Source organism: Myotis davidii, unplaced genomic scaffold (assembly GCF_000327345.1).
Source record: "Myotis davidii unplaced genomic scaffold, ASM32734v1 scaffold452, whole genome shotgun sequence".
Taxonomy (NCBI): Eukaryota; Metazoa; Chordata; class Mammalia; order Chiroptera; family Vespertilionidae; genus Myotis; species Myotis davidii.
This window is the reverse complement of record NW_006284245.1, coordinates 1,597,143-1,622,076: the sequence shown is the minus strand read 5'-3', so window position 1 is coordinate 1,622,076 and position 24,934 is coordinate 1,597,143. Positions and strand designations below refer to the sequence as shown.

The following is a 24,934-nucleotide window of genomic DNA, read 5'->3' as shown; positions in this document are numbered from 1 at the left end:
TCTGCTCCCTGGTGGTCAGTGTGTGTCATAGTGACCAGTCATTCCCAGTTGTTCAGCTGTTAGGGTCAGTTTGCATATTACCCTTTTATTATATAGGATAGAGGCCTGATGCATGGGTGGGGGTTGGCTGGTTTGCCCTGAAGGGTGTTCCGGATCAGGGTGGGGGACCCACTGGGGTGCCTGGCCAGCCTTGGTGAGGGGCTGATGGTTGTTTTCAGGCTGGCCAAGGCCCCCAGTGGGAACCCTCACCCCATGAGTGTGTGGCCAGCCTGGGTTAGTGGTTGCTGGTTGTTTGCAGGCTGGCCACAGCCCTTTCAGTGTGGGGGTCCCCGCTGGGGTGCCTGGCCAACCTGGGTGAGGGGCTGATAGCTGTTTGCAGGCTGACCACAGCCCCTTCAGGGTGGGTGTCCTGCTGGGGTGCCTGGCCAGTCTGGGTGAGGGGCTGATGGCTGTTTGCAGGCTGGCCACGGCCCCCAGCCACCCAAGCTCCCAATGGAGACTGGCTGGAAGCAGGTATCTGGGATTTATTTATCTTCTATAATTGAAACTTTGTTGCCTTGAGCTGAGGCCACAGCTGGCCAGGGCAGGTGGGAAGCTTGGCTCCCTCCATCGCCAGGGCAACCAAGCCTCCTGCTTGCTCCAGCTCCATGGCTGCCGGCTGCCATCTTGGTTGGGTTAATTTGCATATAGTCACTCTGATTGGCTGGTGGGTATGGGTTGGGGCAGAGTGGATGTGTGGTCAATTTGCATGTTTCTCTTTTATTAGATTAGATGAGGGATATAGGGCTAAGTAAATATGCAGATAAACATATGCTCACCAATTGTGTGCACCAATTGTGCTAAGGATTGCAAAGGAAAAATAGTCCTGAGCACCTATGACCACAAGAGAGAGTAACAAGTAAAAGGGGCTTGGAGGAGCCCCCTCCCCATAGTGAGGAACTGACACATAAACTGAGGCCTGGGGAGGAAAGGAAGGAAGTGTGGGATTTAGAAGAGCCCACTCCTTTCTGTTGGTCCTAAACTCCACCTGTGCTGGTTTGTATAATGCAAAGATTGCAATCAGAGCGTGGAAGTTTCTTTGTGACTTTATATCAATGTAACTATTAGAGAATATGGAAGGAAAAATACCAGGTAAAGTTGAATCTGAATAATTATCTGGTACCACTTTGGAAAAGTAAGGCCTAAAGGTCCTCCATTGTTCACTACAAGTTTCCAGGTCTAACCAGCTGCCTCTGTGCCCTCCAGCTGTAGCCACACACGGCTAATGTCATGTTTCCTTTTTATCTTCTTAAATGTGACTGCTCGAAGAATTTAAAATACACCTGTGGCTCACATTATATTTCTGTCGGACAGTGCTGGTCTAAATAGCTGCATAGCTGGGTTTTTGTTTGTTTGTTCTTTTTACATGAAAATATCCACACAGGATGTCAGCAGGGCTAAAGAAGAGAATTACAAAGTGAATAGTGCATGAGCAAAATCATTATTCTAATGGTTATCTAACATTTGCAGTTAAAAACTGTGGATGCTTGTAATTGTTCTTGTCAACATCCATTTCCCCTTCTTCAGGTAAGAACATGTCAGTAGTCTTTATCACTCCTCCTCACTTCTAACCTCAGAGATCTTAAGCGAAGTTTCTTCAGGTCATGTGATCCAGGCTAGCCAATCAAAGTGCTGCCTCCCCAGGTCGGGCATGTGATCCAGGACGGACCATCAAGACTTAGTTCCAAGGCTTTTGGTAGAACTCTTAGGAAGGAGGAGCTCTTTCTGCAGGCGCTGCTAATTTCTGAGGACAATGATTTGGGATGACTCTTTGAAACTAAACACTCTTACTATTGAAACCAACTGGAAGCAGATGGAAAGAACGTTTTCTGACAACATTGCTTGGCCTCCTGAATCCAGCTGGTTTGAAGCTGCAACCCCTCCTAGACTTTTCAGTCACACACCCTGTTCTGGTGTTAGCTAGTTGAGCCGGGTTTTGGTTATATGCATGTCCTGGCTTAGATAATTGCTGAGATAGATGCACTTGCTGAAGGCTTTTTAAAGAGAATGAGCAGTTCTTCAAATGAACACTAACTAAGTCAGCACAACCCACCAGAATAAAATCAATTAATGATTTTTTCGGTTGATACTTTCTGTTAATTAGTTGTATTTTCTTCTAATTAAAGCCCTACTGCCAGGACAAAATCTATATAAAGATTTTTTCCTTGAAAACTATAACAAGAAGTCATAGCAAAAATGCGGAGGAATACTGATTTTAAAGGGTTCCAAAAAACGTTTTTCTTGGGAGTCATAATGCAGATGGTTATACGTGTCGATGTCTGTTAGCCACGTGGCCAATTTCCAGTTTAATTCAATTGTATAAATGTCTCATTGCTGATAAGTTACTGTTGTTATGGGGCAGGAATTTTACCAGAACCAGAAAGTAGTTAACTCACGGAGTTTTATGAAAACTCCCAGTTAACATTGATCACCTTTGTGTTGTTCTTCCTTTTCCTTTAAGGATTTCTTTCCAATTAAATGCCCAATCTAGAAACACCAGCAACACCCTGAACCATGATGCTGAATTTTCATCTCTAAGTTTCCATTTTAGCTCAGTCACTGTTTGTATTCTAACCAAGTCCAGAACCTGCCTATGTGAACCTAGGACGGATACCCGTGTCCTCTGATGCCAGTGCATGGGGAGGACTTAACTGCCTGCATGCGGCCCGCTCGCTGCTGTTACAGTCATAATTAATATCTGCCAGCAGCCAAGTCTTGGTGGATGGTCACGGATGAAATTAACTTAGCTCGGCTATGCAAGGAAAGCTATAATTAACAACTCCAAAAGCGAACAAATATTTTTAAAGCAACGTTCTATACATATACTCAGGTTAGTAGCTAGTTTCCTCCTTTTAAAATTCTGACTTAGAGCAACAGTACGTGGGCAAATTCAATAAATATATATGTAAGAAATAAAGAAGTCCTCCTCAGACATTCGAGAACATCACCCTGCAGTGGAAAGTGAAATTGCGATCAGTCTGTTACAGGACACAGCAAGACGGTTTTCAACCACAGGGAGACCGTGTTGTTTCTCACCTTAAACAGAAAGTATTTTCTGGTTCAGAAAAGTTAGCCTGAGGACTTTTAATCTTCGAGGCTTGTTATTTGATACTACATACATATGTACATATCTGTATGTATATGCACACACATATACATATGTGCGCACACACACACAGACACGTGTTTGTCCTGCACTCCCTGTTAGAAATTTCAGTTTTTAGGAGGACTGTCTTCATTCTCTTTATACATGTCACATAGAAGTTTACTGGGTGGCTTTTTATAGACAACATTTTAATAAAATTAAAAATTATTATAAATGCAGAGTTTCTATTCAAATCACAAGATTGGGCATAGAGCATATTCTTAGTGACTAAATAATCCTAGAAACATATGATGATAAAGTCCGTGGAAAACACAATGTAGGTATGAATTAGCTAAAGTAATTCCACTTGGGTTGATTAAAGGTATCTTCATGGGATGGATGCCCACATTCACATCGTTGGTACAGATACATGCAGACAGAACTGCCGCTGTGTGCAAAGCCCTTGGGGTTTCTGAGTGCCCTCCATTTGTAATACTCTTGGCTTTTCTTGGTCATCTGATTGTGAAGAATTAAAATTTGGGAAAAGAAAAGGTCTCTAACACAAACCAGTGGAAAAGGAGAAAAAATGCCATCCAGGCTTAGAAGTGAGCACAGGAAGACACTCATAGATCCCAGGGCAGATCCTGCCCGTGGGAGGAGCAACTTCACCAGGCAGCTCAGCCAGGAGGGCAGCGCCTGGCACTCATCCCCGGGGAGCATCTGGCAGGAAAATCTCAGAGGAAGGAGGCGTGGTTCCTAGTTCCAAGGAAAACCGCAAACTACACTGGGGGTGGATGGCAGACCTGAGGGAGGAGCAAGGACCTGCACGCCTCCCACCACCAGCCCTGGAGTAACGTTACCTGAGGCTGTGCCTTCTCCCTTAGGGCGAGGGGCCCACGATGGGGGCAGGGCACCAGGGCATGGAGCTCTTTAGAGTCTGAGACCTCTGGCTCTAGCTAGTCTAAAAGCAGCAGCCTTTACTAGAAGTGGGCTGACTCCAGGCCCACTGAGGGCCCTCAGCTTTCCAGGTGCCGCCCTCTGGAACCTCAGCCAGGGGTGTGTGTGTGTGTGTGTGTGTGTGTGTGTGTAGAGAGAGAGAGAGAGAGAGAGAGAGAGAGAGAGAGAGAGAGGGAGAGAGAGGAGAGAGAAACTATTCTAATGTATGTCAACCATAACTAAGCACACATTTTAAAAATGTACGGAAAGTTACCTTTCTTCTCTCCTCGGCGGCCTCCAGTTTCTTCTGGATCTCCTCCAGGGACAGGTCTTTCTTCTTGGGAGAAGCTAAGGTTCGCGGGGCTTCTGAGATGGGAGACGGCGGCTTTAAGATCAGCTCGAAAGCCTGGCCGGAGGCACGTTTGTTGATCTGCTTCACTTCCATGTCTGAGGAAGGAATGTGTGCGGATGGTGAGCACACCTGGCAGCTGGGCCTTGTTTAATCACCCGGTCCCGGCGATTGAGAACAGCCCTGCTGTGCTGTGAGTTAGGGACACAGAGCGGCGTTGGACCCTTGCTCCACCTCGTGTGGAAAATACAGGACCTCTTTCTGCGGTGCGATTAGGGATATATTTTAAGAGAATAAATATTTACGCTGTTGAGGAACCCAACAACGTCCAGAGGGCATTGAGTAATGGCAGACATTCTTAGGAGAAAATAGCCTGAATTGATTTTAATCTAAACTTGATTTTTAATTTTTTTTTGCATAAATATGGGCTTCACATGAAAAACAAGTAGCACAGACTTCGATGGTTTTGTGTGGAAATGAGCAGGCCGGAGGCACTTTCAGGCTAAATGATGAGAAGTAACAAAGTCCTCCATTCCCACACAGTCCTGTTAGCGGCCCCACGTCAGAACTGTTTTGAGCCACAGACAAGCAGTGAGGCCTGATAGCTGGACCCAGCACGTGAGGAGCGAACTCCACCAGCCACAGATCTGATCAGACGAGGAGCTGGGAGGGAGAAAGGCAGGACCCCGCCCTCCCCGGGACAGCCCCCTGGTGTGAACTCACCATCGTAGGTGTAGATGCTGATGTTGCGGGGCTCAGGGTAGAAGCAGGAGCAGATGAGCGAGAGCATGGACAGCTCCTTCATCTTCTCCTTGTAGGCTGGAAGAGAGGGCGCGGTTAGACTCTCCCCTCCCTCAGCTTCCTCTTTTAAAAAACATTTTCTTTGGGTTTTAGAGAGAGGAAAAGAACAGGAGAGAGAGAAACATCGATGTGGGAGTGGGACAGTGAGCAGCTGGGAATTGAGCCACAACCCAGGCCTGTGCCCTGACCGCTGGGAATCGAACCGGCAACATTTTGGTGTTCGGGATGCCGACCAACCAACGGAGCCACACTGGCCAGGGCCCCGTTTTCCCCTTAACGCTTCATTTAAGTTCTGTAGTAATAGCCTTCCCCATACACGGCCCGGACCCCGCTCTGCTCTCTTGCGCAAAACACAAACGGATGAAAGGTTAAGACCGAACTCTGAAGTGCATGTTCTTACTCAGGACATAAATGGCTGTTCCAGCCGGTCAGGTAAGACGGTGGAGGAAGGGGATTAAAGGAAGGAGGGTGGAGGGATGAGATCCGGCAGGACAGGAGGGAGCGACGGGAAAGATCTGGAGGAAGCAGGAGCAGAAACGAGCAGAGATGGGGGCAGTGCAGCACCCGCGCAGGCCTGTGGCCTGTAAGTGAGACTCAGGAGGTGCCCTGAGCTGGCTCAGCCTGAGGCCTTCGTTGGAGACGGCAGAGAACGCACCGGGATAGCTAGTGAGCAGATACATCCTCCGGGGACCCAGGCTGCTGCTTTCTCGTCACCCCCAAGAGCACTTTCTCACGTCTCCCTCTTTCAACCCTCTTTCAACACACACCGAAAACCTGACCTGAGACCCAGCGTGGATCTCCTTTGCTCTCTGTGGGACCCAGTGTGGGTGCCCACCTCACCAGGTGGCTGCAGGAGCTCAGATGGGCACCTCCTTCCTCCTTATCTCCACTTTCCAGTTCATTTCCCCCCTTTCTCCTCCAAGGGGTGCCCTGCCCAGGCGACCTCGAGGGCATTTTACCACTGTTCGTGGTCACCGGGACAGTGACGGCCAGATGTTGATTCTTTAATTAGTGAGATGAATACATTAAGAAAAATGGGAGGAAAATGACAGGCATATGGTGCCCTAACTTGGAATACAACATGGAATAATGTGTTGAACTTCCCGGGTAACATGCCTCTTGGCAGGGTCTTCTGATCACCACTGTGGCCCAAGGGAGAGCGAGCATGTTGGGGAAACGCAAACCCGCAGAAGATACCGTTGCGCTCTAGCGGCAGGTGTGCCTTTGTTGGCCAGCGAGAAACAGATGCAGCACCGGGCGCTTTAGAGCTAAGAATGCTAGATTGGGAAGGTCCCAAGGGAGCATTTAGTCAACTGGCCCTCAGAGGGCAGTCATCTGAGGCCAACGACAAGGCTGGGATTCTGGATGAGAGGCAGTAATGCTACGTCAAGGTCGCCAACAGGCCCACTCCACTCAGTTTTCAAGATGAGGTTCACTGTGCCCAGGGAGCTGGGCCTGCCTGGTCAGAGGAGGGCGGGGCGGGGGCAGGAATGGTTTCACAGTCAGGTTGCTAGAGTTAGCAACTACACATATAGGACACCGAGTCCAGTTTAATCCAAATATTGCATGAGACCTACGAACAATCTTCCTTTGCTTTTCTGAAATTCGAATGGAACTGGGTGTCTTGTATTTCATACGGCAGCCAGAGAAAATGGAGGGAAGGACATGGAGTTGGGCTCCAAAGAGTCCAGGGGAGACTTTCATGGACTCTGGGTTCTCAGAAGGCCGAAAACTCCAGGAAGTATCACCCGCTTCCTGGTATCTGTGAATGGGGACCTCTGTGCCCGGGAGACAGCGTGGCCACAGGCTGTGCTGCCATGGTAAGAAGTCTTCCTGGGAGCCAGGTTTCCGGTAAGATACTTGGAAATTTTGCTCATGGAAACGGATTGTGACTTATGACATCATATTTGCCTGGAAACAAGCATGGATAGATTTTATCTAAGAATGTTAGAATACCATGAATTTTAAATGTAATCTTAAAAGAAACATAAGCTTAGGAGTTTGGTTTTGCATCAACCCTTAGGAATATTTCTGTGAGAAACTTTGAGAAGCAGAGGTGGCAGTGGGCTGGTTTAAGCCCATCAGTAACATCCCCTCTCACTGTCAAAGTCTGGCCATGACATTCCTCCTAGTAACAGGGAGCCACTAAACCTTTCCAAAGGAGGGCAGGTACCTGACAAAAGCCCCTCCTTACATTTATTTGGCCACTTTATGCCGGAAAGACCTGCCACTGGGAGACACGCTTAAGAAATGGCTGGATGGCCCTAACTGGTTTGGCTCAGTGGATAGAGCGTCGGCCTGCGGACTAAAGGGTCCCAGGTTTGATTCCGGTCAAGGGCATGTACCTTGGTTGTGGGCACATCCCCAGTAGTGGTTATGCAGGAGGCAGCTAGCTGATGTTTCTCTCTCATCGATGTTTCTAACTCTCTATCCCTAATCCTTCTTCTCTGTAAAAAATCAATACAATATACTAAAAAAAGAAAAGAAACGGCTGGATGAAGTTTGAGGGCACCGTGGTTGGCGTTGGAAATGGTAGTGCCAGGGGCAAAGGACGGGAAATGCAAGAGACTGTGTGAAAGAAGCACCTTGATAAGAAATAACATCTGAATGAGGGCCCAGGGCAGAGGGGAGGGGGCCCTCGCAGGTAGTGGTCAAGGGAAGCCTGACAGAGAAAGTGTCCTGAAAACGAAGTCCCATGAGCGAGTTGTTCTTGCAGAAAGTAGGGCATGCATTGAGGTGCTGAAATGCACATAAGTTGGATAAACTTTTGTATGCAGAATAAAAAAAATCCCAAGCAATTGCAAAGGCTATTAGAAACGCACTAATAATATCTCACTGTTGATATTTCATACTTTGAATTGACAACTGTTGTTATCGGTTTTTGAAAATCAGCCTGTATCACTCTGTTCACAGCACCCAACGCATGCGAGCAGAGCTGGATGCGCATTTGCCGGGATGTGGGAGGTGACCGGCAACTCCATGTAGTCTTTTTCATAGTTGGTTGCACTTGCGATTAACTACTAATGTTTGCAAGTAGGTGTCTTTCTCCAGTGACTTCATTTAAAATTCAGCCCATGTGATGCCTAATGGTTCTACAGCAATATCCACGCAGCCTAGTGATGTACGGACAGTGGTAGTTTTGCCACTCTTCCGAAAGGCTACATGAACGGTGGATACTGGTAACAGCTGCCGTTCGCTGAGATCAAACAACGTGGCAGGCTAAGCCGTTTGCATGCATTTTCTCATGTAGTCATCTCAACACAGCCAGGGGAGAGGCACTGTCCTAGTCTGGACTCACAGATGAAGCGAACACTCAGAGAAGTGGGGGAACGTGCGCAGCGTGCGACAGATCAGAGTGGAGTTCAGTTTGGACGTAACTATTCACTTCCTCCAACAATCTGCTCAGATTTGTAACACACCTTCACCGTCTGCATGTGGCTTCGAACCGGAAAGGATTACTTTTTATTTGTTGGTATATTAGGATTACTGATGTTTAAAATAAAGAATCCAAGACTTTTTTTATCTTCTCATTTTCCTTTGGCGTCTGTTGTTTAATTGGCACAAGTAAGTATAGAGGTTTATAGAAAGAAAGAAACCTTTTTTTGAACTTGTGGATTTTACTTGGTGCAGATGGTGAGAAAACTCAGGAAGAGTTGCTGAGCAGGGACTCTGAAAAAAATATTATATATATATATATATATACACTGTGTATATATATATGTATATATATATACACACATATATATACACATTTAAAATTCAGTCACATGATGCATCTATATAATATGTAATATATATATTGGTTAATCCTCACCCGGAAGATATTTTTCCATTGATTTCCAGAGAGAGTGGAAGGGAGAGGTAGAAGCAGAGATAGAGAAACATTGATGTGAGAAAGACACATTGACTGGTTGCCTCGCGCACGCATCCTGACCAGGGCCAGGGATTGAGTCTGCACCAAGGTACATGCTCATGACCAGAATTGAACCCTGGACCCTTCAGTTCACAGGCCGACGGTCTAACCACTGAGCCCAACCAGCGAGAGTCCTGAGTGTATATTCTTATTATATGGGTAAGTATATCCTTACATGCTCATGTCACAGTCAAGAAGATAGAGAAAGTGGTGTTATCCAGGTATTTTAGGAAATCACTTTTGCACCAGTTATTCAGGTGTTTGAAGAGTGATATATGTTGGCAGGCAGTTACCTGAAATTTTTCTGTTTCTTTTCCCTGTGTGTATACAAATGTGGGGAGTGTGTGTTTTTTTCTTTGAGGAACAGAGTAGTGGAGGAAAACAATATAATTGTTCTTGAGACTTAATCATCAGATTAGATCGTGGGATAGATTAAAATGAGATGTGTTGCTTACTTGGTAAAATATGAAATAGACACACACATTTATAGTTATTTCCCCCAGTCTTCTAAGCCTACATCATAAGTTCTGAGCCCTTTGTTCCAACTTTCACTACCTCTTAATTTTATAGATGTTGTGTTTCAACAAGAAAATATATTATTCATGACAATATGCCCCGCCCCATTATTTTGAAAGGCCAAATAAGCAAACATTGTAAACTTTCTACTTCACTTGGCTTGTGTGAGAACGCACACACCAACATGAGCTCTCATCCCTACCATCTCGTTGTTACTTGATTTGGAATCAGAAGTGTCATAAAATACTTTCCATGTATCCATCTGGGCAAAATTTTAATTGTCTCCTCAGTTTTGGCTACTGCGGAGTGGGGCGTGGCTCTCTGGGTTAGATTTCCTGTTACCAGGTGAGAGCTAACGGGAAATGCTCTGGGAATGTTCGCAAGGTGCTACGTTGGGAGGAAATATCTCATACTGTCTGAGTGGACACTCGAGTGCGTGACCATAAGGACAGTCCCCAGAGGCCTGGACGTGACCGAGGACGTGTGCCCTGGATGGCTCCCGCAGAGCGAGCGCCCAGGTCTGTTAGCGCCTTCTCTCTCCCTTCCTTTCTCATGTTTCCTGTGAGACTAGCGAGGGCCGGAGGTTCTTGGCTTCAATACCTAGTTTGATTCCACCTGAACGCCTTCTTCTGAAAGCCTCTGGGCAGAGTGCAGGGCACAGTGTGAGAAGAGGGCGGACGCAGGAGACGGCGCCTGCGCTTGGTCTCGCAGCACTCAGATCGCACTGGCGTCTGAGGGATTTCATTGAAAAATTTCCTTATTTGCAACTTACCCATTTTTATAAACATGGACTAAAGGCACCCCTTTTCTCAGGGAAAAAAAGCTGTCATTCCCGGTGGAGGTACCTTTAGCCCCTGGCACACTGGGGAGGAAGCTGTGGGCCTGGCTGGCTCTCTCCCTCAGTGAACCGCAGGCAGTGGCAGAGCCAGGCTCTCCGCTAATTGGTGCTAAAGACCTGAACCTCCACCCATGATTACTAGACCTTGAACCCACCCTTTCCACCGCTCTCCTCACTGTACCCTCTTTGCCTCCCATTGTCCGAGTCTTAACATAGATGGAACCAGTGGCTTCTCAGGTCTTTTGTGCTGCCTTGTTTTCATGCTACAAATTAAGCTCCTGGTGCTCATTTTAACTTGATTTTGATCTATAGTATGTGTGCGTGTGCACACATGTGCGTGCATGTGTGGGCGTGGGTGCATGTGTGTGTGTGTGTGTGTGATGTGTTTGGTAGTTTGATTGCTCTGTGGTCCAATAGTCTGAGGCAGTTTATTTCCTAAAAGTCAAATCGGTCACCGCGTCTAGTGATATTTTTGGGACCTCCACTGATTTTCTTCTTGAAAGATACAATAGACTAAAATGATTTCATTTAAAACACTTACATACTAGATTGGCTTGAATGTGGGCCTTAAAAAAAAACTTTGGTTGGTGAATATGTAATTGAGGATTCAACTCATTTAAATGAAAAATAAATCTCAGATTTTAAAAAGTCCCAGCAGATCTCGGATATGAGGTAATGTCCTAGATATTTCTGCTACGATGATGTCATGCTATTGGGTTTAGTATAAATGAGGATCCAGTTTGCATTCATCCTACACACCTTCCCCACAAGAATTACGGTCTCCTAAGCTGTAATGACCAGGAAGGTTTTGGAAGATAGGCTGAAGCAGCATCCTGTTTCCGTAGGAATACATATCAAGCCAAATAAAGCAGCCTTTAAGAAGGTCAAAGACGGACAACCCATTATTGGGTTTTACAGAAATACACTGAGTGGCCAGATTATTATGATAAGCTAGATTATTATGACCACCCCATCAGTACTTCGCTGGGCCACCTTTTGCCTTCGGTACTGCAGCAATTCTTCTTGGCGTTGACTCCACAAGATGTTGAAAGGTGATGCGAGGAACGTGACACCATGCCTGAGGAATAGCACTGTCCAGTTCTGTGAGATTTGATGGTTGTGGAACCAGCTGCCTGATGGCTCTTTTAACTTTGTCCCACAAAGGCTCAATTGGATTGAGATCTGGTGATTGTGGGGGCCACCTAAGCAAGGTAAAGTCTCCCTCATGTTCTTGAAACCACTCCTGCACAATATGAGCACCGTGGCATGGCGCAGTGTCTTGTTGGAAGAAGCCATCTCCATTGGGATACGCCATCAACATGATAGGATGAACTTGATCAGCAACGATACTTAGGTATGTTGTGCTATTCAGCCGTTTATAATGATCTGGCCCTCTAGCAACTTCAGCGCGAAATTAGAGCTAATTTGCCTACAAATGTCAGGTGATCATAATAATCTGGCCACTCAGTGTATATGAGGCTTGTACATTTCAATTAGATTGATTCTTGGCAAAGCATCATGAAGAGGAAAAGACTGGATGACATGAATCAGTCTTTGTGATCAAAATTGTGCTAAGGAAAGTGATACCGACCTGGGACCTCACCTTCCTGGTGCTGCTAAAAATTCAGAGCACATTTCTTGAATAATTTGCATAAACGTCTATTTTCCTTGATGGTGGGAAGTTTCTATGCATTCCAAGAGGTCTGTATTGTTGCTGTAATTTTGTGTGTGTCTTTCAAAATTGTACAATTTACAAATACTTACTAGCACCAATTGTGACTGAGAGAAGTATTTTAATTTGGTGTTTGTGCCAAATAGCACTCATATGGTTCCAGGCCATAGGATAGAATCCTTATCTGGGTAAGTCTGTCGTCCGAGGCTTACAGCATTCTCCCCACATGCTTCCTTAGGAAATAAAGGATATGTAGTAATTCATAGACAGCAACTATTTCAGACAAAGGCCACGAAAGCCTCAGGTAGGATTCGTGTGCATCCAAAACCCTAGGAAGGATTCTCGCCTCATTCAATAAAACCTTGTAAGATGCATGTTATGAAACATTTACTCCATAGTGTCCTAAAAATCGGATTTTCAAATCACATTCATTGAAGGTCCATTTCAGTCATCCATTCAAAAACTGTGCAGAGCCCGGCCGGCGTGGCTCAGTGGTTGAGTGTCAACCTTTGAACCAGGAGGCCACAGTTCAATTCCTGGTCAGGGCACATGCCGGGGTTGTGGGCTCGATCCCCAGTGAGGGGCGTGCAGGAGGCAGCTGATCAGTGATTCTCTCTCATCACTGATGTTTCTATCTCTCTCTTCCTCTCCCTTCCTCTCTGAAACCAATAAAAATATATTTTGAAAAAACTAAACAAACAAACTGTGCAGTGATGCTTACGTAACTGGTGTAGTGGGCAAAAGCGGAGAGTCAGGGAATAGTTTTCTGCTGAATGAAAATAAGTCTCGGGACTTTGTAAGCCCTACTTAAGTGACATGTCCTATAGTTCCTTTGTCTCAAGAATAGAATGAAAAAATATACATTAAAAAATAAAACATATAAATATTGTCAAGGCTTAGAACTACTCAGAATTTAAAAATGATTGCAGGGATATTATTTCTGAGCATCTCTGGGAGGAGGTGAGAGTGACGGAGACTTGGCAACGAGTGTCCAGCATCGTAATGTCACAGCTCCCACGAGTCATTACCGTCAGCATCCATTTTTGAGATGCTTAATAGCATGAAAGTGATCCTTCAGGATAGCCTAGACGTGCCATGAAAATGGCATTTTTTTTTTTTTTTTTTGCTTTGGAAATCAAATGGGACTTCCTCAGGCTTTGGTAGGTAAAGACTCATTTTCTGAAATAGGATTCATCAGAGCACATACCAGAATCTCTTAATGAGCATAATTTTCTGCAAGGCACGAAAAGCAACACACAAAGCAAGTCACGTCTTTGCCTGTGAGTCCCACTGTGAGTTTCCTGTCCTCACGTCACAGCAGGACAGGATTCAAACGTACGAGACAACCAAGTGCGGGGGACGCTTCCCACACCTGCCTTCTTTCACACTTCCTGTTCCTTCTGGACACATGGGAATCAGAGGTCTTCCAAGAAATGGTAAACGGAAGTTCTTCACGCTCACGCTACGATAGATGTAGTTTTGTTGAGTTTCTATTTTTCCCATGCCAAAATAACACTTTGCTTATTTTTGTAATAAAACAAACGGCTCCAGAGAAGAAAAGAAAATTGAAAATTGGGTTTTGATTTACCGGAAATAAATAATTACATGGCACAAAGAAACTCAGATTTAAAAAGCAACTGTGCCGAAACCGGTTTGGCTCGGTGGATAGAGCGTCGGCCTGCGGACTGAAAGGTCCTAGGTTCGATTCCGGTCAAGGGCATGTACCTGGGTGGCGGGCACATCCCCAGTGGGGAGTGTGCAGGAGGCAGCTGATCGATGTTTCTCTCTCATCGATGTTTCTAACTCTCTATCTCTCTCCCTTCCTCTCTGTAAAAAATCAATAAAAATATATTAAAAAAATAAAAAGCAACTGTGTGTTCTCGCGCAGGTAGATTTCTCAATATACGGAAGCCATAAAATAGAAGAATCCCTGAGACCAGTAGAGTTTGCTCAGACTTTGAGGAAATACAGGATGGGGCAAAGGCAGGTTTAGTTGTGAGTACACAAAACACAGGGTTATTCCTGTTATTATTTATTAATTATTCTCCATCCGAACAATTGTAACTCTACTTTTGCCAAACCCTGTATATTATGAAGGATTTTTAGTTTGGTTTGGTTATTGCATTTTTTTCTACTTTTATGAAACCTGATTGACTTGGATTGGTGAGCACTATTAAGTTACTTTAAGCCCATCAATTTATATGTTTAAATTATTAATAAGTTTTGGCTATTTGTTATTTGTCAAGAAGGACATCTTCCCTCTCGGTTGGTTTAGGTAATTAGTTTATTCTGTTCAGCCATGCCAGCAGGACCGAAAGCCCAGTCTCTCCCAACTTCCATGTGCCTGCATCTCCTCTCTCCAGTAGGGTGTTATGTAGCTTGCTGCAACGCATCACCAATACAGAGCAAATGTGTGTTTTTTTTTTCTAATTTCATTTAAAGAAAAATTTCGATAAAAGGAATCCAATTATTTTGAAGCTGCTTAACTCAATATTTCTTCAATGTTAGTCCTAAACTAAGAAAGAAGTGTTTATCCGGAAGTCTGAATTTCATTTCTTTTATTTGCTCTACTACTAAAAAGATTTTTAACCAATTTTTTGGTTGATAGAAGCGATGCCATTCTTTTCTCTCTTCCTTTGAGTGTTGGCGAGGCATTTCAAAATCCTGTTAGATTTTTTTTTTTTTTAGTGAAGATATGTCTGAATTTTCTTTAAGGCTGAGCTTCCCTCCTGAGGGCAATATATTATGACCTTGGGAGGATTTAAACTGTATCGATGCCTTAAGACGAAGCTCCTCCGTTGCCATCATCTCATATTTCTGAGAAAGTGGGTGTCTACCTTATCTGTATTTGATGGCGTAAAATGTGAAACAACATAAGTATTTTTTATATCTAGATTGTCACCATCCACAATATCAACTTGGAACAAGGACTCTACTGTATTTGTAAATGTAAGCACATGTTTCTATCACTGACTGCATTTGTCATAAAGGTAATCCCTAGTTTGTGCACCATACATGTATGTGAATTGATATTTTGGAGGCAAAACCAAAGTTAAAATGCTCTTTTATTTCCTTAGTCAACTGTCCTCCCTTAAGCCTTTGGAAAGTCAGGTGCCAGATGCGTGAACACTAATTTGATTTCTAAGGATATCTTTCTTATTCTAACAGTTAGATTCTGCTAACATCTTAGATTTTTTTTGATTGGTACCAGAAACACTGTTAGTTGAAAAGGTGTTACTCTCGTGAAAGACTCAGAAATAATACTAAACTCCGAGAATCCATATCCTTGTCCCCACTATAGTCATCTAAGGAACATTCTATTTGAAGTTTGGTTCTAGGATCTTCCTTATGGGTCTCTACTAATGGGTTGAGGGGAGGAAGGCTAAACAGATCTAGATAAGAAAATGCCTGTGAAAGAAATGATGTAGCTGAAGGAAGGGTGTTGGAAAGGGAAGTAGAAGGCAGGAAAGAGCCAGGCAGGGAGGACACTGGAGAGGCAGGAAGAAGAGATGATAACAGCCAAGTGGTGTGGGATTTGAATGAAATGGATGGTTTAATAATATTTTAAGAATCAGAGACTGTGTGTGTGTGCTATATTTCTCCCTTTCCTGCTATTGCTCTTCAGGAGATGTCTACATTTTAATAATTTTGGAATTAGTTTTTATTTCTATTAAAGGTGACATTTCATGTTGATGAGCCTTACTGGGTAGGTGAGAAGGGTCAGTTTTATTGAAACTGTTTTCATTGAAACTGTCAATCATATATATACTAGAGGCCTGATGCACAACATTTGTACCTGTTAGATGAACCTTGCATCCCCGGCTTCGTCCAGAAGGTTGTCTGGAAGTTCGTTTGGCTGTCCAGTCTAATTAGCACATTATACTTTTATTATTATAGATGTATATACATATACATATATACACACACTTAAAGTGGGATGATATACAAAATATGACAGAAAAACATAAGATGAGAAATGCAGGAGAAATGTGCTTTTAATTCTGGCATTACCCAGAGTGGATTTGTCTTGGAGATACACTATAGTGGCAGCTTCATCATAAATATAATATTAGCCTGGCCAGCATGGCTTAGTGGTTGAGCATCGACCTATGAACCAGGAGGTCATGTTTCGATTCCCGGTCAGGGCACTTGCCCAAGTTCCAGGTTCAATCCCCAGTGTGGGGCGTGCAGGACACAGCCAATCAACAATTCTCTCTCATCATTGATGCTTCTATCTCTCTCTCCCTCTCCCCTCCTCTCTGAAATCAATAAAAATATATTAAAAAATAAATATAATATCAGTTCTCCCTCTATCACAAGGAATTATTGAGTAGTGATCAGTTCCTAAATTCTAAGTAATTTCTAGTAGATTTGTTATTACATGTGGAAATTACAAAGTATTGGAATTTATTAAAACATATACAAATATCAATCATGTTATAAGCATGAAACTAATATAATGTTATATGTCCAAGATATCTCAAATAATTTAAAATTTTACTTTATTTATTTATGAAAACATTTTGAAAAGATGGTTTTCTTGATTTTAGAGAAAGAAGAATGGAGAGGGAGGGAGAGAAACACGAATGTGAGAACAAAACATCTCCTAGTTGCCGCCAGTACACATCCCAACTGGGGATTGAACCCACAGCCCAGGCCTGGGCCCTGACTGGGAACTGAACCCCCAACTTCTCAGTGCACAGGATGACGTCAAACCAACGGAGCCTCACTGGCCGGGCTAGATTTTTACTTTAAATTAATATCTTTATTTGGTGTTTCGATCATTCATATAAGGGGTCTAGAAAGGGGATTAATATTTTTATTACAAAGTGCTTATCCTTTAGCTTGTTACTTAATCCTCTTAACAACTGAGTGATTTAGGTGGTATTATTTTCCCCTTTCATAACTGAGACACTTGTGGTCCAGAAATGATAATTTCAAGGATGACCAGGTAGTGAATAGGGAAGCAGGTAACTCTCTCTTAACTCTTAACCGGAATAGTAACATTCCCTGACCTGACCATTTTTTGGTGGAATTTATTAGTACTGATTTTTTTTTTTAAAAACCACACGCAATCTTTATTGTTGAAAGTATCTCCTTATCAGAGAGCTTTTCCTTGTTTGTAACTCCTGGGTGAGCTTCAGACCAAGCCTCCCGTGCACTTGATCGTCCGTCTGGTCCTGGCTGCTTTGCTTGTGCAGTTGCTCGGGGGTGACTCGGAGCAGAGAATGTCAAGGTGATGTGGGCAAAGGGCAAGCGTGGAGCCAGGAGAACACTCTCCTGAGTTTTGCCTCTGGCTTGTCTGCCTTCTTCCATTTTCTGTCTGCTTGCTGAGGCCTTTCCCAGCAATTCCCTGCTTCGCCCAGCAATTCTTTCCACTTGGCTGCTGCCACCGTGGCCACCTTCCCTTAAAGAAGGCTGGTTTGGGGGGGCGTTAGTGGTTGCCTCCTGCACAAGCCCTGACCAGGGCCTGGGCCGGGGAGGAGCCTGCAACTGAGATATGTGCCCCTGGACTGGAATCGAACCCGGGACCCTTTGGTCCCCAGGCTGACGCTCTATCCACTGAGCCATATCATCTAGGGCTGTAATAGAACTTTGGATGAGTTATTGCTTCTTCTCAACCAATGTTCTTTTTTTCTTTTTTTTTAAAAAGAATTTTACAGAAGAATTTGAAGTTGAACCTAAGCACAAGCCCTCGAAAATATCAGACACTCTTGTCTGAACAAGCCACTCAACTTTTATTTCAATTTTTATTTATCATTTTTTGTTAATCCTCACCGGAGGACATTTTTTCCATTGATTTTAAGAGAGAGTGGAAGGGAAGGGGAAAGAGAGAAAGAAAAACATCAGTGACAGACAGTGATTGGTTGCCTCCCGCACACACCCCAACTGGGGCTGAGGATGGAGCCTGCAACCCAGGTACATGCCCTGGACAGGGAATTGAACCCGAGACCCTCTGATCCACAGGCCAAAGCCCTGACCACTGAGCACACAGGCCAGGGCTCAATTTTTATTATTTGGGAAGTATTTTTTCAAAAAACAAACGACTCCGTTTCTGACTGCGCTCCTTGCTCCCCGTTACTCATTCTGAATGCATGTGCATTGAGGTTTTCATGAATAAAATGTCCGGTCATTCCACCTAACTGATCATGAAAAACGCACCCCTTGAATTTATGTGGTGCCTGGCAGATCCGAATCACTTTCATATGTTTCATTTTAAGACAGAGCGACCTGTGTGCTATGCCCATCTTCTAGGCGTTATATGAAGGTTAAAAAGATTTTTCTAAGAACTACAAGGTCTAATATAGGTCGATCCTAATTTTTCCTTTTGAACATTTTTCAATCTTCTGTGTTTGTTCTTAAAAAAAAAAACTATAAAAGGAAAATGTAGCCCTCAAGTCCAGTGAAAAGATGGTTTTTAAAGTGACAGGAGTCTTGGATCATGTATAATGTGCATCAAAAGACTAGCATTGACTCCGGTAATTTGTGTTCTTGAACAATGATAGTGCAAAGGATGCTAGCTGGCACTTCTCAGATAAAGCTAGGACTTAAATAACAGCAGTGGACGTCAGTAAGAAGCTCTAGGTAGCAATAAAGACAATTATGTTCTGAAGCCGGGTCCCCAGCCCGAGATGGCTGGGGCCCCTCCGTTCGTCTGGGGATGAGAACAGTGACATCTTCCCGAGATCTCTGGTCTCAGCTTTGCAACAGCTGGTACGTTCTAAGTGGAGCTCTGCCTCTGGAGTTAGGTGTCTGTCCACGAGGAAGCCCAAACGGGGAGATTACTATTTACTAGTAGGTTTACAATGACTAGATTTGTTGAGTGAAATTAAACTGTCTGGCTGCAGTTTGTAGGGGAAAAAAAAAAACAGGAGGCTAAAATTGATGAAAAAAAAATCACATTTTCTTAATGTACCTTCCTGTGCCATGGAAGAACTGTAACGATCTACTCTGATTAGAAAGCAAATTTTTGGAATCTTGTACTTTGTCGAAGCAGTAAATATTGTAACCTAGAGGTCAGCAAAATCACTAATAAGAAAAATCTTAAATTTTTTTGCTGTGGTTGGATAGTATAACATGTGGCCTCTTCTATTAAGTACAATTCCCGGCGAAGCTGTTTCCATGATGAGCACAGGGATTGCGGGGATGCATTCATTAACCTTTACAGCCACATAAAAGTGTTTTGTAAGAACGCGTGTACACCTAATGTTATCTTTAATCACGGCTAGTAAAGTGGGTTATACAAACACAGGTGCCACGGCTGCCAGTGTCTCCTTGACAAATGACAGGCGTGCTGCCTTCACTGAAAGGTAATTAAACAATGCTGCACGGGTGTCAGCCTCCCGGCGACCTCTGCCGCCTGCCGGCTTCAGGGGCAGTAGTATCAGGCGGGGCTTGGAGCGATTCCAACGACCGTGTTAAATGTGGGCGCCTGGGATGCATGTTTCCTTTAGACTTAGATTTATTTCATAAGACAAAATATTAGAATTGGATATCTGCAGTCAATGGAAGGATCCATTTTGAAATACATTATCCAAGATGACACTGATTAGATTAAGTCCAGGGTTTATTTTTCCCCAGAAACTGGTCATCATAGCGTGTCCACATCAGAAATCCCTGCTGCCTCTCAGGGCACCGTTCAGAGAGCCACGTGCTCCATACATTGCAACCCCCAAGGTCTCTCTTTTTAAAAAAGTTATATTTTACTGATTTTTTTTACAGAGAGGAAGGGAGAGGGATAGAGAGTTAGAAACATTGATGAGAGAGAAACATCGATCAGCTGCCTCCTGCACACCCCCTACTGGGTATGTGCCTGCAACCACGGTACATGCCCTTGACCGGAATCGAACCTGGGACCCTTCAGTCCGCAGGACATTCTATCCACTGAGCCAAACCGGTTAGGGCACCCCCGAGATCTCTTAACTCTCTTTCCCCAAAAGCCCAAATCATGGCAATTTTTTAATAAGTCCCAGGTGAGCTACTAAAACTAGTCATCGATTTGAAGGTGTTTCCTCTTCAAGGCGAGTCTGCTCAGAGAGGGTGAGACCACCCCAGGCCTGTGAAACTCAACGGTGGCCTCACAGGTTTGACCTCCCGTGGGGTCACCCCGCCAGGAAGTAGGTCCAGGAGCACCTGGTGTTGGTTAAAGGCGCGGATTCTGGAGCCGATGGTCTGGGCCCAGGTTCCAGATCTGACAGACTATGGTACCTTGGTTAAATCACCTCACCGCTCTGTGCCTCAGCTCCCCCACTTGTAATATGACCTACTTTCAAGGATTATTGGATGGTTAACATAGGTCATATGTGTAAAGTGCTTAGTGCCTAGCAAGTTATGTAAGGGTTGAATCCATCAATAAAAGTCGCTTGTTATAGAAATCTTTGTGCCAGAAAAGTGATTCTTGGAAAAAGCAATGTCACAGTAAAACTGCTGATTTAAAGGGCCAGTCAAGCCGTTTACGGCGTAACCTCCCCACTCCGTGGCCAGTTTTAGCCGAGGTGCTTTCAGTACCCTATTTGGGAAGCATTTCTCATTTGATTTACTTCGTGTGTAGTGTTGTTTTGCAGGATAACATTTCCAGGAATGTGGTCATGTTTGCGGGCAGCCACCCACTGCAGGCGAGGACTGACATGTGATGTCTTCGCTGATCGTGCTCGCAGACCCATTTCCCCTCTGGCTTGACTTCCTTAGAAAGTATTAAGAGAAAAAGGGGGGGGTCCTTTCCTGGCTTAAGGAAGCAGGAAGCCCACAGGTAATCTGTGTTCTGATCTGCGGCCACACTCAGCTCTTGGCTTCCGCATGCGGGTCCAGGAAGACATGCTGGCAGAGCGTGGGTCAGCAGTGAGTATGGGGCAGTGACAGGCAGTGTTAGTGCAGCTCACCCTCTCCTTTTTTTTTTATTGTGGTTAATCTTCACCCAAGGATACTTTCCCATTGATTTTTAGGGAGAGTGGAAGAGAGAGAGAAAGACAGAGAGAAACATTGATGTGAGAGAAACACATCGATTGGTTGCCTCCTGCATGAGCCCCGACCAGGGCCTGGGCCAGAGGGGACCCTGATACCCTTGACTGGAATCGAACCCAGGATCCTTTGGTCCGCAGGCTGACGTTCTGTCCACTGAGCCAAACCACCTAGGACACACCCTCTGTTTTAATTGCTTCGGTAGAAGGAGGATTTGCAATGAATTAGTTGTATGGCAAATGGAGTCTCAGACTTTTGTATATTAATCCACAACTAAAAACTTCCGAGTTGAACTCACTGTCTTGTAAATAACGGTAAGCTAGTGATGCTGAATATTGGTTTATCAGTCCTTCTCAACTAGACCACAGGCACATTCATTTTTTCTTGGACATACGTGTGTGCGTGTGCACACACACACGCACACATGCCTGCGCACACACATGCACATATACTCCTTTGGGCATCTCTCCTAAAGGTCTTTTGCTGAGTCCTACATCCTGCACCAGGAATATATATTAAAAATCCCATGAAGAGAGATTGATGGCACAAAATATGTAACTCCAGAAGAATGAATTTCCTAAGCATGTGGGTTTGGAAGTGAAATATTTTGTGAAGTTGGCCATGGATTTGAAAATGGGAAGGCATCATACCAGAGCTGATTATGAAAGGGACGTGTATAGCACACATTTTGTTTCTAAAACTGACCCGTTTGGTGGTTAGAATCAGCATCCAGGGGAGCTTGTTAGGAATGTAGAATGTCTGGTCTCAACCAGATCTCCTAACAGAATTCACATTTTAATGAAAATTACAGGTGATTCATGTGCACATTAAAGCTTGAGGAACACAGTCACATGAAACTATCAAATACTTTACAGATGGATTATAATTACATGAAATAGAAGAGAAAGAAATTCCCTACCAATGCAAAGGTGGCCACGGAAGTTGGCCACTGAAATTCAGGTGTGGCCCAAACATCAAGCACATTGTAAATAAATGAGTAAGTAAACAATGTTTTTAATTTATTCCTTTGTTTAAGCATTAATGTGTGTTTTCCTAGTAATTTCCCTATTACTACGGACCATTTTCCACTATTTATCAACCTCCCCCCAAATTAACATAAAATAATATTATAGTAACAATGTAGTGAAACTAGAAAGTAAAATTGTAAGAGAATACATTGTAATTGACCAGGCTCACAACCCTTTTTGTTCCACTGGGGTAAAGCATAGCACTAAAGTAGCAAATAAGCAATCGAATAAGCCAATTAAAAATATTTCATTAAAAAAGTATTTGAAGGTGGGTTAATCTACCTCTTTAGAGAAGCGGTTCTCAACCTGTGGGTCTCGACCCCTTTGGGGGTCGAACGACCCTTTCACAGGGGTCGCCTAAGACCATCGGAAAACCCATGTATAATTACATATTGTTTTTGTGATTAATCACTATACTTTGATTATGTTCAATTTGTAACAATGAAAATACATCCAATCGCTTCTCGGCCTTTTGGCTAAGATCAAGTGAAAATACATCCTGCATATCAGATATTTACATTACGATTCATAACAGTAGCAAAAGTACAGTTAGGAAGTAGCAACGAGAATAATTTTATGGTTGGGGGTCACCACAACATGAGAAACTGTATTAAAGGGTCGCGGCATGAGGAAGGTTGAGAACCGCTGCTTTAGAGAATTCGATTGCCCTCTAGTGGAAGGAAAAGTTAATGCAGACTCCAAAGTTTCCCTTTGAGAAAACCAGGAAAGGGAACTGGCCTTGGTACTGGAAACATCTGGGTCAGTGGCTAGGTTGGTATTTTTCCCCTTGTCTGACAGATTTCTTGCATTATTCATATAAGGTCACACATCCTGTGACCACAGAATAATATGTATTTTTACAAAACCAAAGAGGAAATTGGTGTGAGCTAGAGTTAGCTTGCAGGGGCTCGGGGTGGCCACGCCCAGAGCCGGCAGCCACCTTGGGGAGGCCACTGCACCAGCCTTAAGTGAGGAACCAGCTACAGGGGTGGGCGGGGTCCATGGTCAGCCCCATACCTTCGGAGTGAGAAACAATGGTGATTGATAAATCAGGATTTTTTTCTAAAGATGGTCTGGCTTTATCAATGAGAAATATCCCCAATTAAATATGTAATTGATTCATCTTCCATTTACTTTTTAATTCTACAGATTTAACTTAAAATTATTGTTGATAGCAACTACTGAATATTCACAGAATTCAGAAACTAATTTGATCCCAAATTATAGGGAGGAAAAGTATTTTATTGTGTGACTCAGCTTTCTGGCACGCTGAGAGCAAGTCTTGAATCGGAGTGAAATGCTGCATGCATATTGGGCCAAATGATAAATGTTTGTTCCAAATCTATCCATTACTAATGGGGAAAACCCCACAGTAAGGAAGTGTTTTTAATGCAACAGATAAGCCCTGCTAAAAATGTTAGTGACTAAGGGTGGAAGCAATTTCTCTAGCAATGAAAACACACCCCTCCCCCTTAGACTAGAATAATTCACTACAAACCTGTAAATCGCATCACAAAACCATTGTGAGTTTTGGCTAAACAAAATTCTAGATCTCAATATTACAAATCATCCCATCTTAATTTACTATTTAAATATATACTGGACTTTCTTTCAGAGGATGTTAGCACGCATACATGCATAGGCAAACAGCACCAGTGTATTCATTTATACCGTCACACGAGTGATCTGCATTGGCTCAGCTTATTCACCTGATATACATACATACATACATGGGCAAAAGTAGGCTTACAGTAGTTGTTCATATGGAAAATAATACATTAATAAATAATAAAAGAACTGTTTTTGCTTACTCACAACTGTAAACCTATTTCTGTCCACCCCTGTATATATTTCTATATGATTAATTGATAAGCTAGTGCTATTCAGTTCAATTTCATCTTGAAATCCTGACCAAACCCTGGTCTTCTCACGTCTATTACTTATCTCCCCATGTAGAGGGTGCCGTCTCATTAAAGTGGCGTGGGGAGTACTCTGCGCGCCTAGACGGGAGCAACCACGCCGAATACAGTAATTGCTCCTGAGTCAGGAAAGAGCACCCGCCCCGGGATCGATCGATTATTCTTTGCAGCTGGAATGATTTCAAAACCCACGACTTCAATATCGCGGAGGTTGCGCCTCTTCGCGATTTGCAGACGCAGCGCGCTGCTGGCAGAAGGACCAGATCTGTCCTGTTTGGGTGGGGTTTTTACTAATGGCACGGGGCTGGCTACCGTTTCCCCAACCACGTTTCTCTGTAGAATTGAGACTGTATCAAGAATCAGCAGCGGGAAGAACAGATTTGGGGGGGAGTTAAGATTTTGTGCAAAACCTATGTTTATGCGTGTATAGATGTCATCGTATGGACTGCATGCCAGAGATCCTGTCTCGGCGATCCGTGCGTCTTCCCACGGGCTCTGGGGAGAATGTTCCAGCAATCTCTAGCACACAGCCTGCCCGCCGCTAGCAAGCACCCGCGCACATATCCGACCCCCAGGCACACACATCATCTCGAGAAAACCCGAAACCACGTTTTTCTAACTTAAAATGAGCAACTGGAGACAGAATTCCTTTTTGGGGTGGGGCGGGGTTCGGGGTGGGGAAGGGAGGAGAAGGCGGAAGGAGAGTGAGTGCGACAAGGGTTCATCCTTAACCCAATGCAGTCATCCAAGCCTTCTGAACGAGAAAGGCCACGGAATCAGGAAATAGTCATGACGATGGTTTGAAATAACACGAACACGGACGAGCAGGGGTGTTAGCCGCATCCCCTGCAGCAAAAGCGCTGGGCGCGGGCGGGGCCGG

The 24,934-nt window shown here is 44.2% G+C and overlaps 1 protein-coding gene across 3 annotated transcripts in view; it reads right to left on the bottom strand.

The window, feature by feature from the left end:
- The window catches only part of STMN2 (stathmin 2), a 39,250-nt gene that overhangs the window by 12,145 nt on the left and 2,171 nt on the right, over positions 1–24,934 (bottom strand). For 2 of the 3 annotated variants that reach the window (XM_006754293.2, XM_006754294.2), the window contains exons 2-3: positions 5,133–5,228; positions 4,335–4,507 (exon numbers count right to left, since the gene is read on the bottom strand). In XM_006754293.2, the coding sequence (XP_006754356.1) occupies positions 4,335–4,507; positions 5,133–5,228 (269 nt within the window). Of the gene's footprint in view, positions 1–4,334; positions 4,508–5,132; positions 5,229–20,755; positions 20,759–21,401; positions 21,406–24,934 lie in introns of those variants that run through there. The other variant, XM_006754295.2, reaches the window with a different exon arrangement.